The 17,756-nt window shown below is 43.3% G+C and overlaps 2 protein-coding genes across 2 annotated transcripts in view; one reads left to right on the top strand and one right to left on the bottom strand.

Moving 5' to 3' along the window:
- The window catches only part of LOC147898619 (uncharacterized), a 101,424-nt gene extending 86,060 nt beyond the window's left edge, over positions 1–15,364 (top strand). The window contains exon 6 of the mRNA XM_087378749.1: positions 15,089–15,364. Within this exon, the coding sequence (XP_087234875.1) occupies positions 15,089–15,137 (49 nt within the window). The 3' untranslated portion in view covers positions 15,138–15,364. The remainder of the gene's footprint in view (positions 1–15,088) is intronic.
- On the bottom strand, positions 215–11,977 carry LOC147898620 (uncharacterized). Its single transcript, XM_087378824.1, has 3 exons — positions 11,845–11,977; positions 5,084–5,673; positions 215–343 (listed from the first exon to the last, which is right to left on the bottom strand). The coding sequence occupies exons 1-3, from the start codon at positions 11,975–11,977 to the stop codon at positions 215–217; spliced, it is 852 nt and encodes a 283-aa protein (XP_087234950.1).
- Positions 15,365–17,756: the final 2,392 nt, after the last annotated feature.

The following is a 17,756-nucleotide window of genomic DNA, read 5'->3' on the forward strand; positions in this document are numbered from 1 at the left end:
CTCCCCACCCACACACACACACACTCACACTCACACACTTTTTTTTTGGGGGTGAAATCCTACACGCACACACACATTATCTTTTTATATGACAAGAAGGTAGGATAATCCAGAGATCCTGTGCATGCGGGCAATCAAAGAAGGATTGCCGTAGAGATGCCCGTAAAAAAAGATACTTAGACAGGTCACCAAAGACTCTATGATTACGATCTTTTCATAGAGTCCATAATGCCCAATAATGAACCCAATAGAAGAAAAGATCAAATCCCTGTCTGACAGGATGGACACCAAAGATCGAGAATAGCTTGCCAAAGTTAGCTATAGGAAAATGAGCCTGAAGCTGCTGTTAAAGCATGAACAGAAAATCATGAAACTTAGGACAATGCCCATACAAAAGAGCCATAGATTCCCGCAAGGATAGACATTGGCGAGAAATAGCAGGAGCAATGTGGCAGCGAGCCAAAATCTATCTAACTGGAAGAACCCCAAGGAGCTCTCTCCAAAAGAGAAATTGTTGATGAAGCGGAAGTTTGCAATCCCAAATGTGACTCAACCTTTTCCTCCACCAGCGAGGAGAACATGTCATACACCATATGCGATTTGCATGAGTAGCAGTGCACACACTTTTTTTTTTTTGTAAAACCAAGATACTTATATTATAAAACATTCATTTACATCCAGGCCATGCTCAAAATAGAGCTACAGCCCTATCCATCAGAAGCAGTGCACACACTTTTTTTTTTTTTTTTTTTTTGGTAAAATCCATTGTATTTATATGCTCATAAATTTACAATATGGGAGGTCTCCCACACACTAGCAAAGAACTCCGAAAGAGAGCCCAATAGAAGAACTCAAAAACAAGTAGAGAACACTTCAAGGCAAGTAGCATCCAAATCCCTTGCAGCAATACTGTCATGTAAAGACTGCTTAAGGGACATTCTGAAGAAAATATATGCCTGAGGAAACTGTTGACCCATCCTAGAGTGCAGTCTCTGTGTCCAGATGGTCCATAATACCCAAAAGCGAGTCCAATGAAAGAAAAGGAGTAATGGAGACATCTGAGATGAGCAGCATCCAAACATCCAGAAAAGTTTCCCAAATCTGATAGAAGGGAACCGAAGCCGCAGTAAATGAGAAACCTGAGTGATCAATGTGCGAGAGTGCGGGCAAAACCATAATAAGTGAGGAACTGTCTCGCGAGGATGAGAGCAACGGGGGCAGAAAGGAGAAGCAATGCGGCGAGCTGCCAATTTCACCCCAATGGAAAAGGCTCCCACTATACATCTCCAAAAGAAAAGCCTCTGTTTCAATGGCAATTTGGTTTTCCAGATTTTCATGAGACGGGATTGCCACCAAGATAAAGGCCTATCCAAATTCCAAAGAGTGTTGGCATGCTTGTCAATCCATGGCTGTGGAAGAAGAAATCTGTAAACCTTCGAGGCAGTCAGATTGTGTATCGAAAGTGTATATGCAGCAGGAGGTATGGAAGTCAAATTCCAGTCCATTAATCTGTCCTGTGCAAACAGTGGAGGAACCGGAACAAATGGCTGCATCATAATTGAAAGTGTTCTCCAAATGGATCTATGATGCAGACCCAAGGAAAATGTCCTGCAAGCTTGTGGAAATGAAAGTGTATAGCCTTGTTGATCCACAACATCACCAACAAATCTTATGCCCAATTTCATGAGATTATATGCTTTGATAGGTGCCTGTAAAGCGAGAGGCGATGCAAACACCTTGCTCCAATGGATGCTTTCCAATCGAAAGGAGTTGCCATGACGAGAGGAAACACCTGTCCATTTTGCATATGAAAGAATTCTCTTCCAATCATGAATAAAAGTAGTAGAAACAGGGCAACCAGGAATTTTTCCCTGAAAATTAGACAAAACTGCTTCCCAGTGATCTGTAATCCAATGCCCATATGCATGGGAAGCCATGTTTCCACACATAGCTGCTAACATAATAGCCCATGGTTGGTTTTGCTGAAAAAAATCAGCAATCATAGTGCTCTTTCTTGCCAACATATGAACCTGGAGATTGAGAATATTCAGCCCCCCATGAGTCTTGGGTGAACAAATAGACAGCATAGGTAGTAGTCTCAAAGCTTTTTTAAGAGATTTACTTTTCCAAAATATCTCCATAGCTTGGGACATATAAGAAGCCAAATGCTTGAAAGACCAAGGAAGAAGAGGCAGATAAAATTGCACATATGCCATAATGATGGACTGTACTATCCGGAGTCGAACATGTAGAGGCCAAGTGGACAAATGCCAGTATTCCAGCTTCTTATTGATCTTTTGAAGCACCCATTTGAGCTGTTGTTGCGGAGTAATATTCCAACCAATGGGGTATCCGAGATGTCTGACAATAGTAAAGGAAGAGATAATGTGGCCTGGCCAAAACAGTGCATGCCAATCAGCTTCTTTCAAAGCTAGAAGTTTTGATTTCTGAAAATTGATATGCAGTCCAGCAGCTATACCAAAGTCATTCAGTGTATGCATCAAACAAGAAAGATCACTTTGAGAATTCCTTGGCATGAAGAATGAATCATCAGCATAGGCCTGTGCAAGAAAAGACTTTGCCCCTGGAATTTGCAAACCATGAAGCTGTCCTGTATCTGCCAGATAGTCCATATGCAAGAGTAACGGATGGGTAGCAATGGCATACAGTAAGGAGCTGAAAGGGCAACCCTGTCTCACTGAGCGAGTCATAGTCCAGGTTCTTGACAACCCACCACCAAGCAAGCACTGTGCAGTGGCATGAGAATAAAGCCAGTAAATGATGTGGACAAGTCGAGAGCCAAATCCCAATTTTTGCATAGTTTGAGAGATGAAATCCCAATGGACAGTATCAAAAGCTTTCGCAATGTCTACTTGCAGAATGAGAACATCTTGTTTAGAATATTTAGCATACTCAATCGCAAGCAAGGCATTGGAGATATTGTCAGTGATCTGCCTCCTGGGGACAAACCCATACTGCCTAGGATGAAGTCCTGCTTGCAATAGGAAGCGAACCCTGAGGACAATCATTTTAGCAATGAGTTTGTAAATGACAGGCATGAGGGAAATAGGCCGCCAATCAGCCATCGTCTCACACAACCTTTTTTTGGGAATCAATTTTACAAGGCCATGTTTCCAGGATGGAGGTAGAGATTGTTCTGCCCAAGCATGATTGATCATTAGAAGGAGAGTAATCTTGAGATCACCCCAAAATGCACGGAAGAATTCAACAGTCAGTCCATCCCAACCAGGGGAGCTGCTTTTGCGTAGATGACTCAAAGCATCTTCCAGTTCACTAAGCATAAAAGGCTGCTCCAATGTAAGGGCCTGTTCCCGAGATACTATGGGCTGAACATGCATAAGAAATTGAGACCTGGCTGCATTTACTTGCATCAAATGATCAGGTGGAGAAGAAAGGAGCTGCTGAAAGTGACTAAAACATTGCAATTCCAGATCTGATTTGGAAGTGGTCCAGGTGCCATCAGCTTTCTTGATCCTGCAAATATCCTCCTTTCGCCTATCCGCATGGAGACTTTTAAAAAAGGCTTTGGAGGAGCAGCCCTTATCCAAAAGGGGTTTCATACGAGCTCGGATTTGCCACTTCTTTAATTTGCGAAGATCATTTTGATGGATGATATGAGCCGCATAAGCACAAGAATCCTGTTCAGAAGAAGTAAGCTGCCTATGAGAACTGATTGCATCCATTTGCTGCTTGTGGGATTGAGCCCATTTTATCTTGAGCCGAAGGTTTTCCATGTAACTCCGTCCATAGTCTTGAATAACAGCCTGTAAACGATGAGCAAGGCTGATCCAAGCAAAATCCATATCCTCCTGAGCATGTGAGAGGAGGGGACGGACAGCCACTCTCACCATGTTCTGAAATTGTTGATGAAGCAAGTAGGCACTATTAACATGGAACAAGCGATGACCAAAAAAAGGCATATCATCTGTCAGACGTGCTATTGATAATGTCAAGCATACCGGGAAATGATCAGATAGCAGGAGGGAGTGATCAATCCGCAATGTGCATGTAAAATCAGCATACTGCTGAGCATGCAGCAAATACCATCTGTCAAGTCGAGCCCAGTAATGATTAAAAGCATTGTGATGATATGTATAACCCATATCTGTGTCCCTTGTTGAGAGCCATAGATCTTCAGCATGGAGAGATGAGAGCATATCTTCCCAATGTCGGAACTCAGTGGGGATCATGTGAGAGCGATGAGTAGTATTATCTTGGGGGGCAGGCGAATTGTTAAAGTCTCCACACAAAAAAGCATTGGAAAGCCATGGGTATTGTTTGAGGGAATCCCACATTTGAGCTCTAGTCGCAGAAGTTTGCGAGGCATAAACAGATGCTATTTCATAGAGAGTATCCTGCCAGGTGCACCTGATCACCATCCATCGACCTTGAGGATCATTGTGTGCCACCGTGGGCTGTATATCATGTTTTACAAGCATGCAAACCCCCGAAAAGTGCATTGTACCAGCATAAAAAATATCATAACCAGCAAAGTGGCCTTGCTGACCAGCCAAGAAATGTTGATTGTGTTCTTGTAAGGAGATCACATCGGGATGCATTCTATGTACATAATGCCAGAAGAGTCTCCACTTATTTGCATTGCAAAGACCCTGAACATTATATGTAATGCAAGTAATTGAAGTAAACATAAAAGATATGTACAGTCAAACCAAAAGGCAGAATAGAGTGTAAACTGTCAGGCCTCAGCCATGACATCAACATCCACCTGTGCTCCTGGATCATTAGCTCTATGATCCTCATCATTATCACATACAGGGATGCCTCTTTTTAGCACATCAACCCACAGTTGAGAAGCAAGGCTGTCAGCAGGGGAAGAGGTCTGACCAGGGGTAGAAATTGAAGCATCCCAATGGCGAGATTGTAGTGGACGTGGTTTGAGAGCGAAAACCTTTTTAGGTTGCTGCCAGGCACCTTGGGGAGAGACATGAGATTCTGAAATTTTGCCCTTACCCTTATCCTTTTGCTTAGCTGAAACCTGAAGTACAGTTTCTTTGGAAGGGACAGATTTGAGAGCCACATCACCCAATTTAGTAGGCATAGCCTTAGACCCCGAAGCATAAGTCGGAGGGGGAGTATTTTCTGGAGCAATAGCTGTGGGAGGAAGCTGATGCAAAACTGCAGGACACTGTGAGGCTAAATGGCCAAACTTATGGCATGTGAAACAAGCACCTGCAAAAACTCCCCATTTCAAGTCAAAATATTTTTCACCAAGGGGAACATCCTCCACTTCTACCGCAATGGAAGGAGGGGTGGGGTGATCTGTATCCCAAAGAATACAAAAGCGATTGCGATTACCCGAAGGGCGGGGTGGGCAAACAACTTGCCCCAAAGAGGCTGCCAAACTTGGTAACTCAGCCCTCATGTAATCTGGAAAATCCACCACCTCAACCCATACGGGGCAATGATGTCGAATGAGGCTGTGGTAATCTTTGTTTGGCGACCATGGCATGACATGCACCATTTGTCTGCCATAGAAAAGAGGCGACATCTCCAAAATCTGCTGTCGATATGAGGCGTCTGAAAAGTGCACCTCATAAAAACCCCTAGAAGCAAAATACACCCCTTCAACAAAGCAGCCTCCCAACAATGCCTGAACCCATTGAGCCACATCATTTGCTGAAGGTAGCTTTCCTGGAAAGAAGATAATAACTGCTTGCTGAGAGAATTTTCGAAGAGGAGCAACCAATGATGGCAGCTTCAACTTATATTTGATGGCCGGGGGAGGTTTGGCCCACTCCTTCCGGCTGTACTGAAATTCATCTTTAAGCATATCAAAGACATAGTGAGCATCGACCGAATCTGTAGTAGAAAAGTCAACCTTTTGTCTTTTGGAGTCCCGGGTCGACTCCTTACGAGAATAGCTTTTGAATTGATCTTCCATGAAGAGAAGAAGGACAGGATTGAAAGAAGGGCAGAGCAGAGAAGGGCTGTGCGGACAAAGAGAAAGCTAGAGATGCGAGCTGAACGAAAAGAGGACGAAGCAGGGACTTGTACGGAAAGTACGGTTGCACGGAAAGGGCTGCAAGGAAGAAGCTGAGCTGTATAGGGGTATCGAGCAGGCACGCAAGAGCTGTTCGAAGAGGTAAAAATGGGCGAGGAATCCAGGCTGTACGGAAGAAGACGGGAATGTACGGACGGAAGAGGTGTAGGAAAAGGTACGGCGAAACGACGAAAGCAGAGGCAGAGTTGCGAAAAGCCACGCAGGGAACGGCGGATCAGACCGTACGGCTGTACGGTGAGCACACGGCTGCCGTACGGATGTACGGACAGGCAGGGCGTCCGTACGGAATGCAGATGAGGCTCGTCTCCACCTCTCTCACCACGCTCAACTTCTCACACACACACGATCTCTCTCTCTCTCACACACACCATCTCTCTCACACACACGAAGCAGTGCACACACACACGTGCACACACACACACACACACACACACACACGCTCGTGCACTCATAGACACACACACAATCACTTTACTGTTATGAGCAACAAACAAAAAGATTGCTTCAAACTGAATTACATGTAGCTTTTAGATAGCAAGCTATGTCAACGTGCTACTTTCATTTGGTCAAAATCTTGACTCCGGTCAAAGATACTTAACCTCGGTTAGGAAGATCTGGCTTTGGCCAAGATGGTTAACCACAGTTAACCAAGCAATTAAAGTGCTGACTTCGGTCAGAGAGTGTTGACTTCGGTCAACAAGACTTGGCTCACGCCAAGAGGGTTGACCTCGTTAACCAAAGTGCGCCAACTTCGGTCGGAGAGACTTGGCCATAATTAAGGCGCTTTGACTGATGGTCATGCCCCTTAATTACGACTTGGTCGACCAGAGAAGGCCTTGGTCGACCAGAGAAACTGTTCTATGTTTATGTGTTATGTTTGCTTGGTAGGGACACCCACAGTGACTAGGATTAGTCGAGAGATTATTATTCGCATGCGGAGCGCTTACAATTAATGGGTGCCATGGTTATGCACTTTACTTAATTGTTACATGTATAAGAAAGGTTCCGGACTTGGGCATTGTGGAGCCTTGTGATCGATTAGGAGTTATTCGTGTGACCAAGTGCTTAGAAGACCCCAGAAGACCTTACCCATGGACCGGTTAGAATTAGGCTAGAAATTAGTCAAGTGGTAGCTTGCCAAAAGAGTGAGTCTTGAGCTCCTTTGTATTTTTGGATTCATGTTCTAAACTTTCTAACATAGCTTCCACACTGAACTCTCTGTACTCCAATCTTTCAAGTAATAAAATTCCTTCGGGGGGTCCAGTCCGACGATTGTCCTTGGCCCTAGTGTGTTTGTAGAGAGAAGGGAGGGTGAGAGAGTAAAAGAGAGTGTGTTTGCTGTTTATGGAAGGTTTCCATGAAGAGATAAAGAGAATTGATCATAGTGATGAGGCAGGGAAGATTACATTGAGAGGTTCCATTCGTATCAAAGCTCAAGATCATGCCCTTTCTTAAGAGGTTGACGATCTAAGACAAAGACTACTAATTGGAAGGCTCGAGTTGTTTTAAATTGTCCGCGAAGCGTTATTCGTGATGTTCACTGGTTGACAGTCAAGACGGAGAATCCCACGACCAATGACGAAATCTTGAATCGCTGGTGTGAAACGCTATTATGAACATACGTGAGTGTAGGCGTCACGAAGGTGTAGACGACGGGTGAATTATCATATAAGCCTAACCCTGCATAGCCGACTGTGAAAGATTCGTTCCAGTTCTTCTTAGGTGGCGTTATTGTTTTTGCTACTCTGTGTCTATCGCATGGTGAAGAAGCCGCTACCGGCTAAAGTAGCTATGAGACTACACTTGGGCGACAGATTTGGAGAAGTTTGCAAAGATGAAGAACGTGAAAATTCCCGCCCACTGAGCGAAGGTTTGGCGAAACAGCGTAGGCATGGCGATGCGCGACGTCAAGAAATTCTGACAGGGGTTTATATGACGCACGTCAGCGAATAACAACTTGTGCAGGGATGCTTGTGCTCAGGCAGAGTTCCGTCGGGAAGTCGTTAGTCATGCGTCGGTTGTTTGCAAGTGCTGACGTGGTAGGAAAGATACCATGCTGATGTGCCATGTAGACACGTGTCAACTGACATGGCATGGCAAGAGCAAATTGCTGATGTGGCTGCTAGCTAGATGTTGACATGGCGACACAAGAGACACATGTTGACGTGGTAGGATTTGCAAGTGCTGACATGGTTGACCCGTGGTTAGTGTAACCCTGGTCAAGTTAACTACAGTTAGTTAACTCTGGTTAGTTGAACCAGTACCCAGTTAGTTCAACCCTGGCCGAGTTAACCTGGCCTAACCAGACCAGTCTGATTGGTGTAACCAGAGTGTGACCAGTCCAGCTGGTCCAACCATAGACTAACCAGACTAGAAACCAACTAGTCTGATTAGTGTAACCAGCCGGTTACTCATCCGGTTATTGTAAGAAAAAAGAAAAAGGACAGTGCAGAGACTGCTTTTGCTATCATATTTCACCTATTTGTCAGTCTTTCCCTATCAGAAAAACAACAAAAATATCAGTAAAATCAGAGATTTGCACAAGTAAAGAAATGCATGCCTTTGTGCACAGAGAAGGGAAAACATATGAATTCTGAGTGCTTTTTGCTGCAGCCAGGAAAGGGGCAACATAGTTGTTGATGCTTTGGCAACCTTGTGGGTTTATGCTTTGAGTTGACAGCCTGTTACTGGCCAAGTTGTGAATGTAATACACCTCTTGTTGAGGTATTTTCTCTTTGAAAGGCAAAGGCTGAGTGCATCAGTTGCGTACACAGTGTGTGTGAAAGTTTACAGATCTCAGACAAGTTGCAGTGATGGCTTCACAGCAGCATGCCCAATCAATCCATGAGGGAATGGTAGAGTCTGATGAGGTACAGCAGGCAGAGGCTATGCAGATAAATAAAGAGAATGCCTATAGAGAGCCGATTACTCAGTTGGGAGAGGCAACAAGCGACCCTTTGTTTCGCAGGATGGTACAACCTCTCTTTGAGGAGAAGCCTCCCTCTGGAGCAAATCAAGAAGTGATGGGCAAAAAGAGATCTTTGAGTCCTACTCCTCTTTCCACACATGATACATTGGGAAAGAGTAAGAAGTCTTGCCATAAGGACAACAAAAAGAGGAAAAGAGCAAGTCCTCTTCCCAAGAAGAAAAAGGCGAAGCATCATTAGAGACTAAAGAGTTCAAAGATGGTGGGACATCAGTGAGATTTGCCACTTACAATGGCCAGTATGGCCAAGCTGAAAAGGCAATGCACTTCATAAGGATGCTACCTTTAGCCTGACAATTTTCAATGAGTCCTCGAAACTTCGTATGGTTGGTTTGCACTTGACTGGTACACAACTAGTGCATGGTGGATAGCTAAAACTACTAATTATACAGCTCCCAAGAAATGGAGGCATTTCAAGAAAGCTTTTTACAAGCAGTTTATTCCCAAACAGTTTCGGGATCATGTCCTCCTTGGTTGGGAGAGTATACATATGGAAGCACAAGATACAGTTGAGTCTTATAACCAGAAATTTTGGGACTCATACTGGCAGGTTTCGCCTTTCAAGAAATTTTTGGCAAGACTCAACTCAGGAAGTACCGGGCAAGACTCACTCCAAAGGAACAGGCTCAAGTGAACACTAAGGATCTCAAAGAAATTTCAGAACTTATGCATTCAGCCAATGTGGCTAGTCTTGTGTACATGTAGGATCCTACTAGTGTGCCTTCACTACAGGCAGGGATATCGGGGGATAAAAAGTCAGCGACCCCCAAGTTTGAAACAAGAGAGTTTACCAAGGCTTAGAAGAGGGGATTTCAGCCTTAGAAGCCGAGGGGAAACCGGTTACAAAGGCCCTATAAGGGAAGACCACAGTTTACCCTTGAATAGATTGAAACTTTCAAGAAGGCGATACGACTTTTCATGGACTCCGTAATCTCTACCACTGATTCGGTGGTTTTGTTGGCTTCAAGAGATGGAGACACCATCCGGGTGAGGAGTGAGGTAAATCGCCATCCAAATGCCGCTTCATAAGATGTGCGACCGATACTTGAAGACTAGGTATTGTTCAGAATGGCCTGCACAAGCGGAAGAAACTGCTCCCACTTTTGCTGAGCATCATGACAATATAATTTCAAAATATCAAATGCCATACCATTATACTTTTTGGTCTCGCCGTTCGATTGCGGATGGAAAGCGCTGGACATTTGCAGCTTAGTACCAAAATTAGCAAACAAGGCTTGCGAAAAGTTAGACGTAAACTTGGAGTCCTTGTCGGATGTGATGGTCTTTGGCAACCCTCCAATGGGATACCGATACTTGATAAATAAACGAGCTACATCTTCAGTGATGGCCGTTTGTTTGCAGGGAATAAGCATACAATATTTACTAAAGCGATAAACAATAGTAAGACATTGAGTATTACGCATACTTGCGGATGCTGGAAGTGGCCCCACGAAATCCATACCTATGTCTTGAAAAGGACCGTCGGGGATCGGCAATGGCATAAGTAAGCCTGCCGCTTTCTTATGGGAAGCCTTGACCTTTTGGCATATTTGACAATTCTGCACATAGCCGTATACGTCCTTCCGCATCTTTGGCCAATAGAACTAGCGCTCTAACTTCTCCAAAGTCCCGTTGATACCTCTATGGCCACCAGTAAGGGCGTCATAGGCATCATGAAGAAGCAAGTGCCGTTTGTCTTTGAGTACACATAATCTTTTCTTATAGAAAAGCCAACCGTCCTCTAATGAGTAATGGCCTGGAGCAAGCGTCGTGGCTAACTGGAACTAAGTTCTAAACTTTGCTGAGTCTACGTAGTGTGCCTTCATGCTATCAAGATTCTTTCCTTCGATTTCGAGCACACTGGCCGTTAAGCTTTCTGCTGTAGTATGCCACGGGCCTATCCTCTTGCTGTAAAACTGCCCCTATGGCGACATTGCTAGCGTTTGTGATTACCAGAAATGGATCATCCCAAGAGGCGATCTTCATAATTGGTGCTGCCGTGGCCAATCGTTGCAAGACGTGGAAGGCTTGCAAAGCTTTGCCGGTGACTTGAACTTTTTGTCTGCGTGTCTTTACACCCTTGAGTAAATCTGTAAGAGGGGCTGCGTATGTTTGACACAAACCCACAAAGGATCGGATCTTTTGGGCCGTTGTGGGGACTTGTGATAGCTTGGATCTTCTCAGGGTCCAATCGAATCCCTTGAGTACTAATGATGTAGCTCAAATACTGAATTTCCAGCAATCCGAATTCACTTTTCTTTGTGTTGAGATATAGTTGGTTATCACGTAATAACTGTAGGACACATCGCACATCCTTAATATGTTGCTCGGCTGTAGCGGAAAAGATAAGGATATCATCGAGAAAGATGAACAAGCACTTCCCAATATACTCTGCAAATGCCCGTGACATCATCGTGTTGAATGTTGGTGGTGCATTCTTCAGACCAAAGGGCATGACGACCAACTCGTAATGAGCTCACTCTGTTCGGAAAGCTGTCTTTGGGATGTCAGCTTCAAAAATCCGGACTTGATGGTAGCCACTCTTGAGGTCAATCTTTGAGAAAAATCTTGCACCATTGAGTCTTTCCAAGATGTACTTCTATGCAGGGCATAGGAAACTTGTTGCTTACCGTAAGCTTGCTGAGTACTCTATAGTCGACACATAGTCGTGCGGACTTATCCTTCTTTGCCACAAATAGAATGGGTTAAGCAAAAGGCGAAGAAGAAGGTCTAATAAACCCTGCGCGCAGTAAGTGAGACAATTGCTACTCTAACTCCCCCTCCATAGACTTTGAAAGTCGATAAGGGAACTTACTTGGAGGTGTTGAGTTCGAAAGTAGATCAATGCGATGGTCTTCCAGTCGGTTGGGAGGCAGCTGGGGTGGCAGATCATCCCGGAGCATGATGTCTTGGAACTCTTGGAGTGGATCTACCATTGCTTGCCCCATCGGAGGAGTAGCTTGAATTGCAGTGATTTGGCACTGGACATAGACAAGTGCACACATGGCACCCTTGCGGGCGGTGCAACTTGCTTGAATATGAGAGATTAACGGAATCCTTGGTGTGCTCCGATCACCGCGTATCACGTCGGGCTCAGGTAAACCTTTCACAATCGAAGGAGTCAAAATAAAATCCCGCGTAAACATGATCTTTTGAACTGAAAAAGTGAAATGGATGGCCTTATGCGTGATGTGTGTGCACAAGCCGGGCGTGAACCCGTCCACTGCAAGCTCGTGAGGCACCAAGGTGCACCCCACTATCTTGGCAAGCTGAGGGGAGATGGCATCTTCTGAACTCCCCATATCGAACATGACAATAAACTGATGCCCGTTAGCATTGCACTTCAGGGGGGTGTTAGAATTATTATCATATTCTAGGGAGTGGCCAATGTATTGTAATAAGCAGGTTAGGGGCACTTTTCCCTCTATGAGGTTTTTCCCCCTAACCACAATCTAATCCCTAACTACGTTTAGTGGAAAGATAGGGGGTTGTCACTTAGACAAAACCCCTCACTTCTCTTTTGTACTCACTTCATTTCAGTCCTCTATTCAGTACACTTACGTTCTGCTCACTCTCTCTCTTGCTCATCACTCTTGCTCTCTATTGTGCTCACAAGTCTTCCATTTGAAACTACTTGAGTAACTCCTTGCAATACTTCTCATGTGAGATGAACATGCTGCTCTTCTCCTGCTTCACTTCGATCCTAAGAAAATAATGAAGAATTCCCAAGTCCGTCATCTCAAATTCTTCCTTGAGTAACTTCTTGACCTGAGCAATCTTCTTTGAGTGATTGCTGTAATGATAAAGGTCATCCACATATAGGATCAATACTAGCAACAACCCCCGTCAGAAAAGAGAGAGAGAGGTCTGCTTCAGATGGACTCTGTTGTAGTCCAACCTTCAAGAAGACATCAATCCACTGGTACCATGCTCTTGGGACCTGTTTCAGCCTGTACAAAGACTTGTTTTACTTGCATACTTTGGATGTGGACCTTGGAACCGTGCTTTCGCGTGATACTGTTTTTTTGGGTAGAAAGCATTGAATTCTCCCCCTCTGTTTGTGGAGAAAGCTTTGACTTCCTCCTTGGTCTCTTTCTCTACCTTGGCCTTCCAATCCTTAAACTTCTCGAAAGCTTGTGATTTTTTGGCTAGGCAATATTTCCAGGTCATCCGATTGAAATCATCCACAAAGAGTAGAGAATATCTCGAACCTGCGAATGAATTTGTTAACATAGGACCGCAGAAGTTGGAATGGACCACCTCCAGTGGCCATTTGGCCAGTGATGAGGCCTCTTGTGGGAACTTGTCCTTGTGTTGCTTGCCCTCCAAGCAAGCTTTGCAAGCACGATCATTGCCTGGGATTGGCGCAAGTCCATCCGCCATCTTCGACTTTTGCATTTCGGCCAAAGTGCCATAGTTGACGTGCCCGAACCTCTTATGCTATAGTTTGGATCTTCCCTAGTCCCCATGTACTAGCAAGGCGCTGAGCCGGCCTAGCCCATTTTCTTCGATGCCTTGTGCCACCACCTATCCGTTCTCCTTGTACGTGATTGTGAGTTTTCCGCCTTCGAAGTGCACCAACATATTGTGCTTGTCAATCTGGCTGACAGACAATAAATTTTTACACAAATTCGGTACGTAGAGCATATCAGATATTACCTTTTCATCTCCAAAAGTCGTGATGAAAGGAATGCTACCGATACCCTTCACAGGACATGTCCGCTGTCCCCCACCATGAAGGTGTCAATTAGCCAGATAGATCCTTTATCAAAGCAGTGAGAGATGTAATAGTGCAAATTTATTAGGCTTGAAGTTACAGCTGATCTTGGCATCAGGTCCCTTTGTAGCAGCGTGAACAGAGCTAAGAGAGTACAATATTCACATTCTATTATGTTTCTAGCATAGATGAAGGGCTGTCTGATTTCAACGGAAGGGGGAAGGGAGAAAGAAGATAAGGACCATTGTGTAGATTACTAAGGTATCATATAGAGTAGCCATGTAGGGATGTAGAAAGGGGCAGCAGTGGATCATTGTATGCACAGAAGTTGGGCAACAAGCTGTTTCTATCCTGGATCATTTTCTGCCCTTGACCTGCCCCTTGCTGGTAGGTCTTGGAGCTTACCTTGACAGGCTGTATGCCTGTCTGTCTTTACAGCAGCAGATTCTGATGAAAGGGGCTTGTCTATCAGACAGATTTAAAGGTGATCTTTGGCGACCATCTCCATCAATTGAATCTCTGCATTCCTACTGACATTTTGAGGGAGAAATGCTTGGAGGGGAGGCATGAAAGAGTTCTTCAAACTGAATTGAATGCAGCTATACGATTCCGAATTGGCCGGGTATAAATGGTAAAGGGAGTTTTCAATCTAAATATTCACTTATCATCGTAAAACTGGGTCATTCTTGGGTAAATAAACTTCCCTAAGTGGGGCTGAGCAGGGATCTAGAAGGTTATCAGGACACCCTTGCTCAAGTTTATATAGAAGTGCTTTGGGATTCCCGACAAACATTCTTGGGTATTCAAATGATTGTTCATGTGTCAGCTTGGAACTTCCTCCAACTCATGGCTAGATTATCTGCCACTTGTGCTCATCGTTCATGAGAGTTTAGAGCCTAGTGTAGCTTTAGGGCCCTAGCATTGAGGGCTGGTTGATTTTGTCTCCTTTGGGTGGTTTTTCCAACACTGTTTTGATCTCTCTCTACCTTACAATTCTCTTTGTTGTTAACTTCTGGAGGTCTATTGTTTTATAATGCTGCTGCTATTGGTTATTGACCTTAAAGCTCCTCGCTCCCTCCCCCCCCAAAACACACACACAACCCAAAAAAAAATAAAATCCTCTCTGAACTTGTATGAACTGGTGTGGACTGTGTGTGTGTGTTGAGTCTCTTGGTGTGCTGAGTAAAAGAAAGTAAAGTTTCTCTATTTATGTGAGTGCAGAATTTTGTGTGTGTAGGTATGTTGGGATAAAGAAGGAAGTAATTTGTAGGGTATGTGTTATACAAAGAAAGTAGTACAGTTCATGTTTTAAGCTGATTTTTGGGCTTTTGTCTATCCCTAGGACCGCTTCTTCAGATCAAAAGTGGGAGTCGAAGGATGGTAATGCGTGAGACCAAGATTCGGCTTCTCTTTTGGCATCATTACTGATGCTTTTGTTTAGTCATATGTACTAAGTGTAAAGACATTCGTAGTTGTATCTCTCACGACTTGGACAGAATTGGCAGACATGTAATATAAACATTTATTTTATAACTTGACAGTTGTACTTATAACAAGTATCATTTTGTATTTATTTAACCGTGAAATTCAAAATGATGGTTACACCATTAACGGTTCTTGAATTTTTGTTGGCTCTCGGTCTCCTTGGTAATTCATGGTGCTCTTTTCTGTTTAATCTTTCTTGTATCTTTTATCAGAGCTCTTAAATTTGATGAGCCTTGCAATGGTCTCTTTCATCATGATGTTATAATGTTTAATTGGTTTACTCGTGAGAGTTTGAAATTATTGTCTTAGCATGGATATGTTTTGTCTTTCTTTTGAACCAGGTTCTGTTTGGTACGTGAAGTCCGCAACAAAGTCCATCTTGCTAATAGCAAAGCTGCAAACTTTAATCCAAGACTTGTAACCTATTTGTTGGAGGAGCTGACTTCCAGGGCTGTTGCAAGCAGTAAATCTGCAAATGCAGGACAAGGAAGAATGTCTTGGATTTTGGACTCAAGATTTGTAATTAATGTCTTAATGAAGCCCCTAAACAAGTCTGAAGAAGCATTGTGTCGCTCTTATACAGCGGCCCTTGAATGTATGCAAGCTGATGGGGCAGCATTATTACTCCCACAACCATGTCTGGCTGAGATAGCTCACATGTTGAGGAAGAGAGGCTTGGAAAGATTATTACTCATGTGCATCTTGAACAAGAATTTTGATTTAGTGGGTCTTGTAGATGATGATTTATGTAGAATCAAGGAGCTTTTTGATTTGTATTCTCCCAGACACAAAATGAGCATTGTGGATTGCTGTATAGTAGCAATTGCTGAGCAACTCCAGATTGTCAATCTAGGAACCACAGACTACAGGCATTTGCAAAGGTTGGTAGAGCCAAAGCATTGCACTATGTTCGACATATTGCCATGATTGTAGGGTGAGACTTTGCTTGCATAATTGCGCTTTTAAATTTAAAAAAGAGGACGATGATATATTGACCGATATGTTGCATTTGTAAATGTTACAGGGTCCCTTCTTCACATTTGCAGAGAAAAGAAAACGGGAAACATTCTGCAATATTGATTTTCACCACAAGTGGGTGAGCAGCTTGTTAGCCAATGGAGTTTCAGGAGGCGATGTGGAAAGATAGAGTTTTTTTAGCTACAACAGATAACAATATGATTTATGTAAAGCAGGCAGAATAGAACAGCAGATCTACAATGACATTGAAGAAGAACAAAGAAGAGACTTTACTTCTTATTTGGGTGATTGTCTGGAAATACTTCAAAATTTTAAGAAGTAACTTACCATTGATATTTTTGGTCAGAGTCAGTAGTTGCAGTTTTTAAATCAAGGATATACTTGCAAATACGTTATAGGAATAAGTTAGGGACCGTTCTTGGTGCTATTGACTATTGCGAGATTAGACTTGAGCTACTTTATCTTCTGCCACTATATTTGAATGGAGTTGAAGAATTTGTTTTGGCAGTCACTGGTATGCAGCTCAAAGGGATTCCACTTCAATTCTAAGTTTGATTACTGTCCTCACAAACCCTTCTAAAACTTTCATAAAGCACCCCAAGGGGAACATTCATTGACTGTGCATGGTTCCTTTATATGTTAGTTGAACCACCAGATTTATTTTCAATATTCAAAATGCTTGTTGGAAATTGTATATATGTATCAATGCCCTGAACTCTCATTGGATCCATTGATGACTCTGCAATTTCCTTTGAAGATGTCCATAGCTTTTTAATGGCATTTCCAACCTCGTCCATTATGAAACCTCAAAATGCCATTGTTGTAGTGGCAATGTGAGATGGATGTTACTATACATACTATACATACATATGTGCAATGGATGTTTTTTATAAGTACATGTGATATGAAAATATGAGATGGCCCAAATAAATGGTTTACCTACATCTTGTGCCAATCATGTGGCTTAGACCACTTAGCTTTTTGTCAAAGCATACCTCAAAGAATGTGTACATATACTTGTTGGGGTTTTCATGCTCACAGTCACACTTTTGACATCATCGCAGTAACATTCACCTCCATTTGCTAGATGTTCTCAATTTCAATGACCCTCATGTCCCTCTTGTGCCTTCCAATTGTCTCGATCCCATATCATATGCTTCCATGGGCATTTAGAATGTGCATTAGACCTTGAAGATGTGTCTTTTAAATACTTCAAATAAGGAAGGGTGTGGAAAATAGAAAGCCAGGACATGCTAAGTGGGCCAATCTCCTTTTTTCACGAATGAAGGTGCTAGCAAATGAAGGATGGATGTAGTAGGGATCTCCATGTAGATATTTTTGTTGGTTTTCAGACACCACCTTCCTAAGATGCATGAAATAGAGTCTCTTCAAACACTTTTCACAATATGGGCAAACATGATATCCTTGCACTTCAAGACTTGCATGATTATGCATAATAGTCTAGGATAGGCATGCATGGTCCACAATAAAATCCCCTGTAATATCAAGTCTCTTTTGTCGATGGATCATGAGATATCATACACTTG

The sequence above is a fragment of the Dipteris shenzhenensis genome, chromosome 9 (genome assembly GCF_047967505.1).
Source record: "Dipteris shenzhenensis isolate YYH24624 ecotype China chromosome 9, Dip_SZ_1.0, whole genome shotgun sequence".
Classification (NCBI taxonomy): domain Eukaryota; kingdom Viridiplantae; phylum Streptophyta; class Polypodiopsida; order Gleicheniales; family Dipteridaceae; genus Dipteris; species Dipteris shenzhenensis.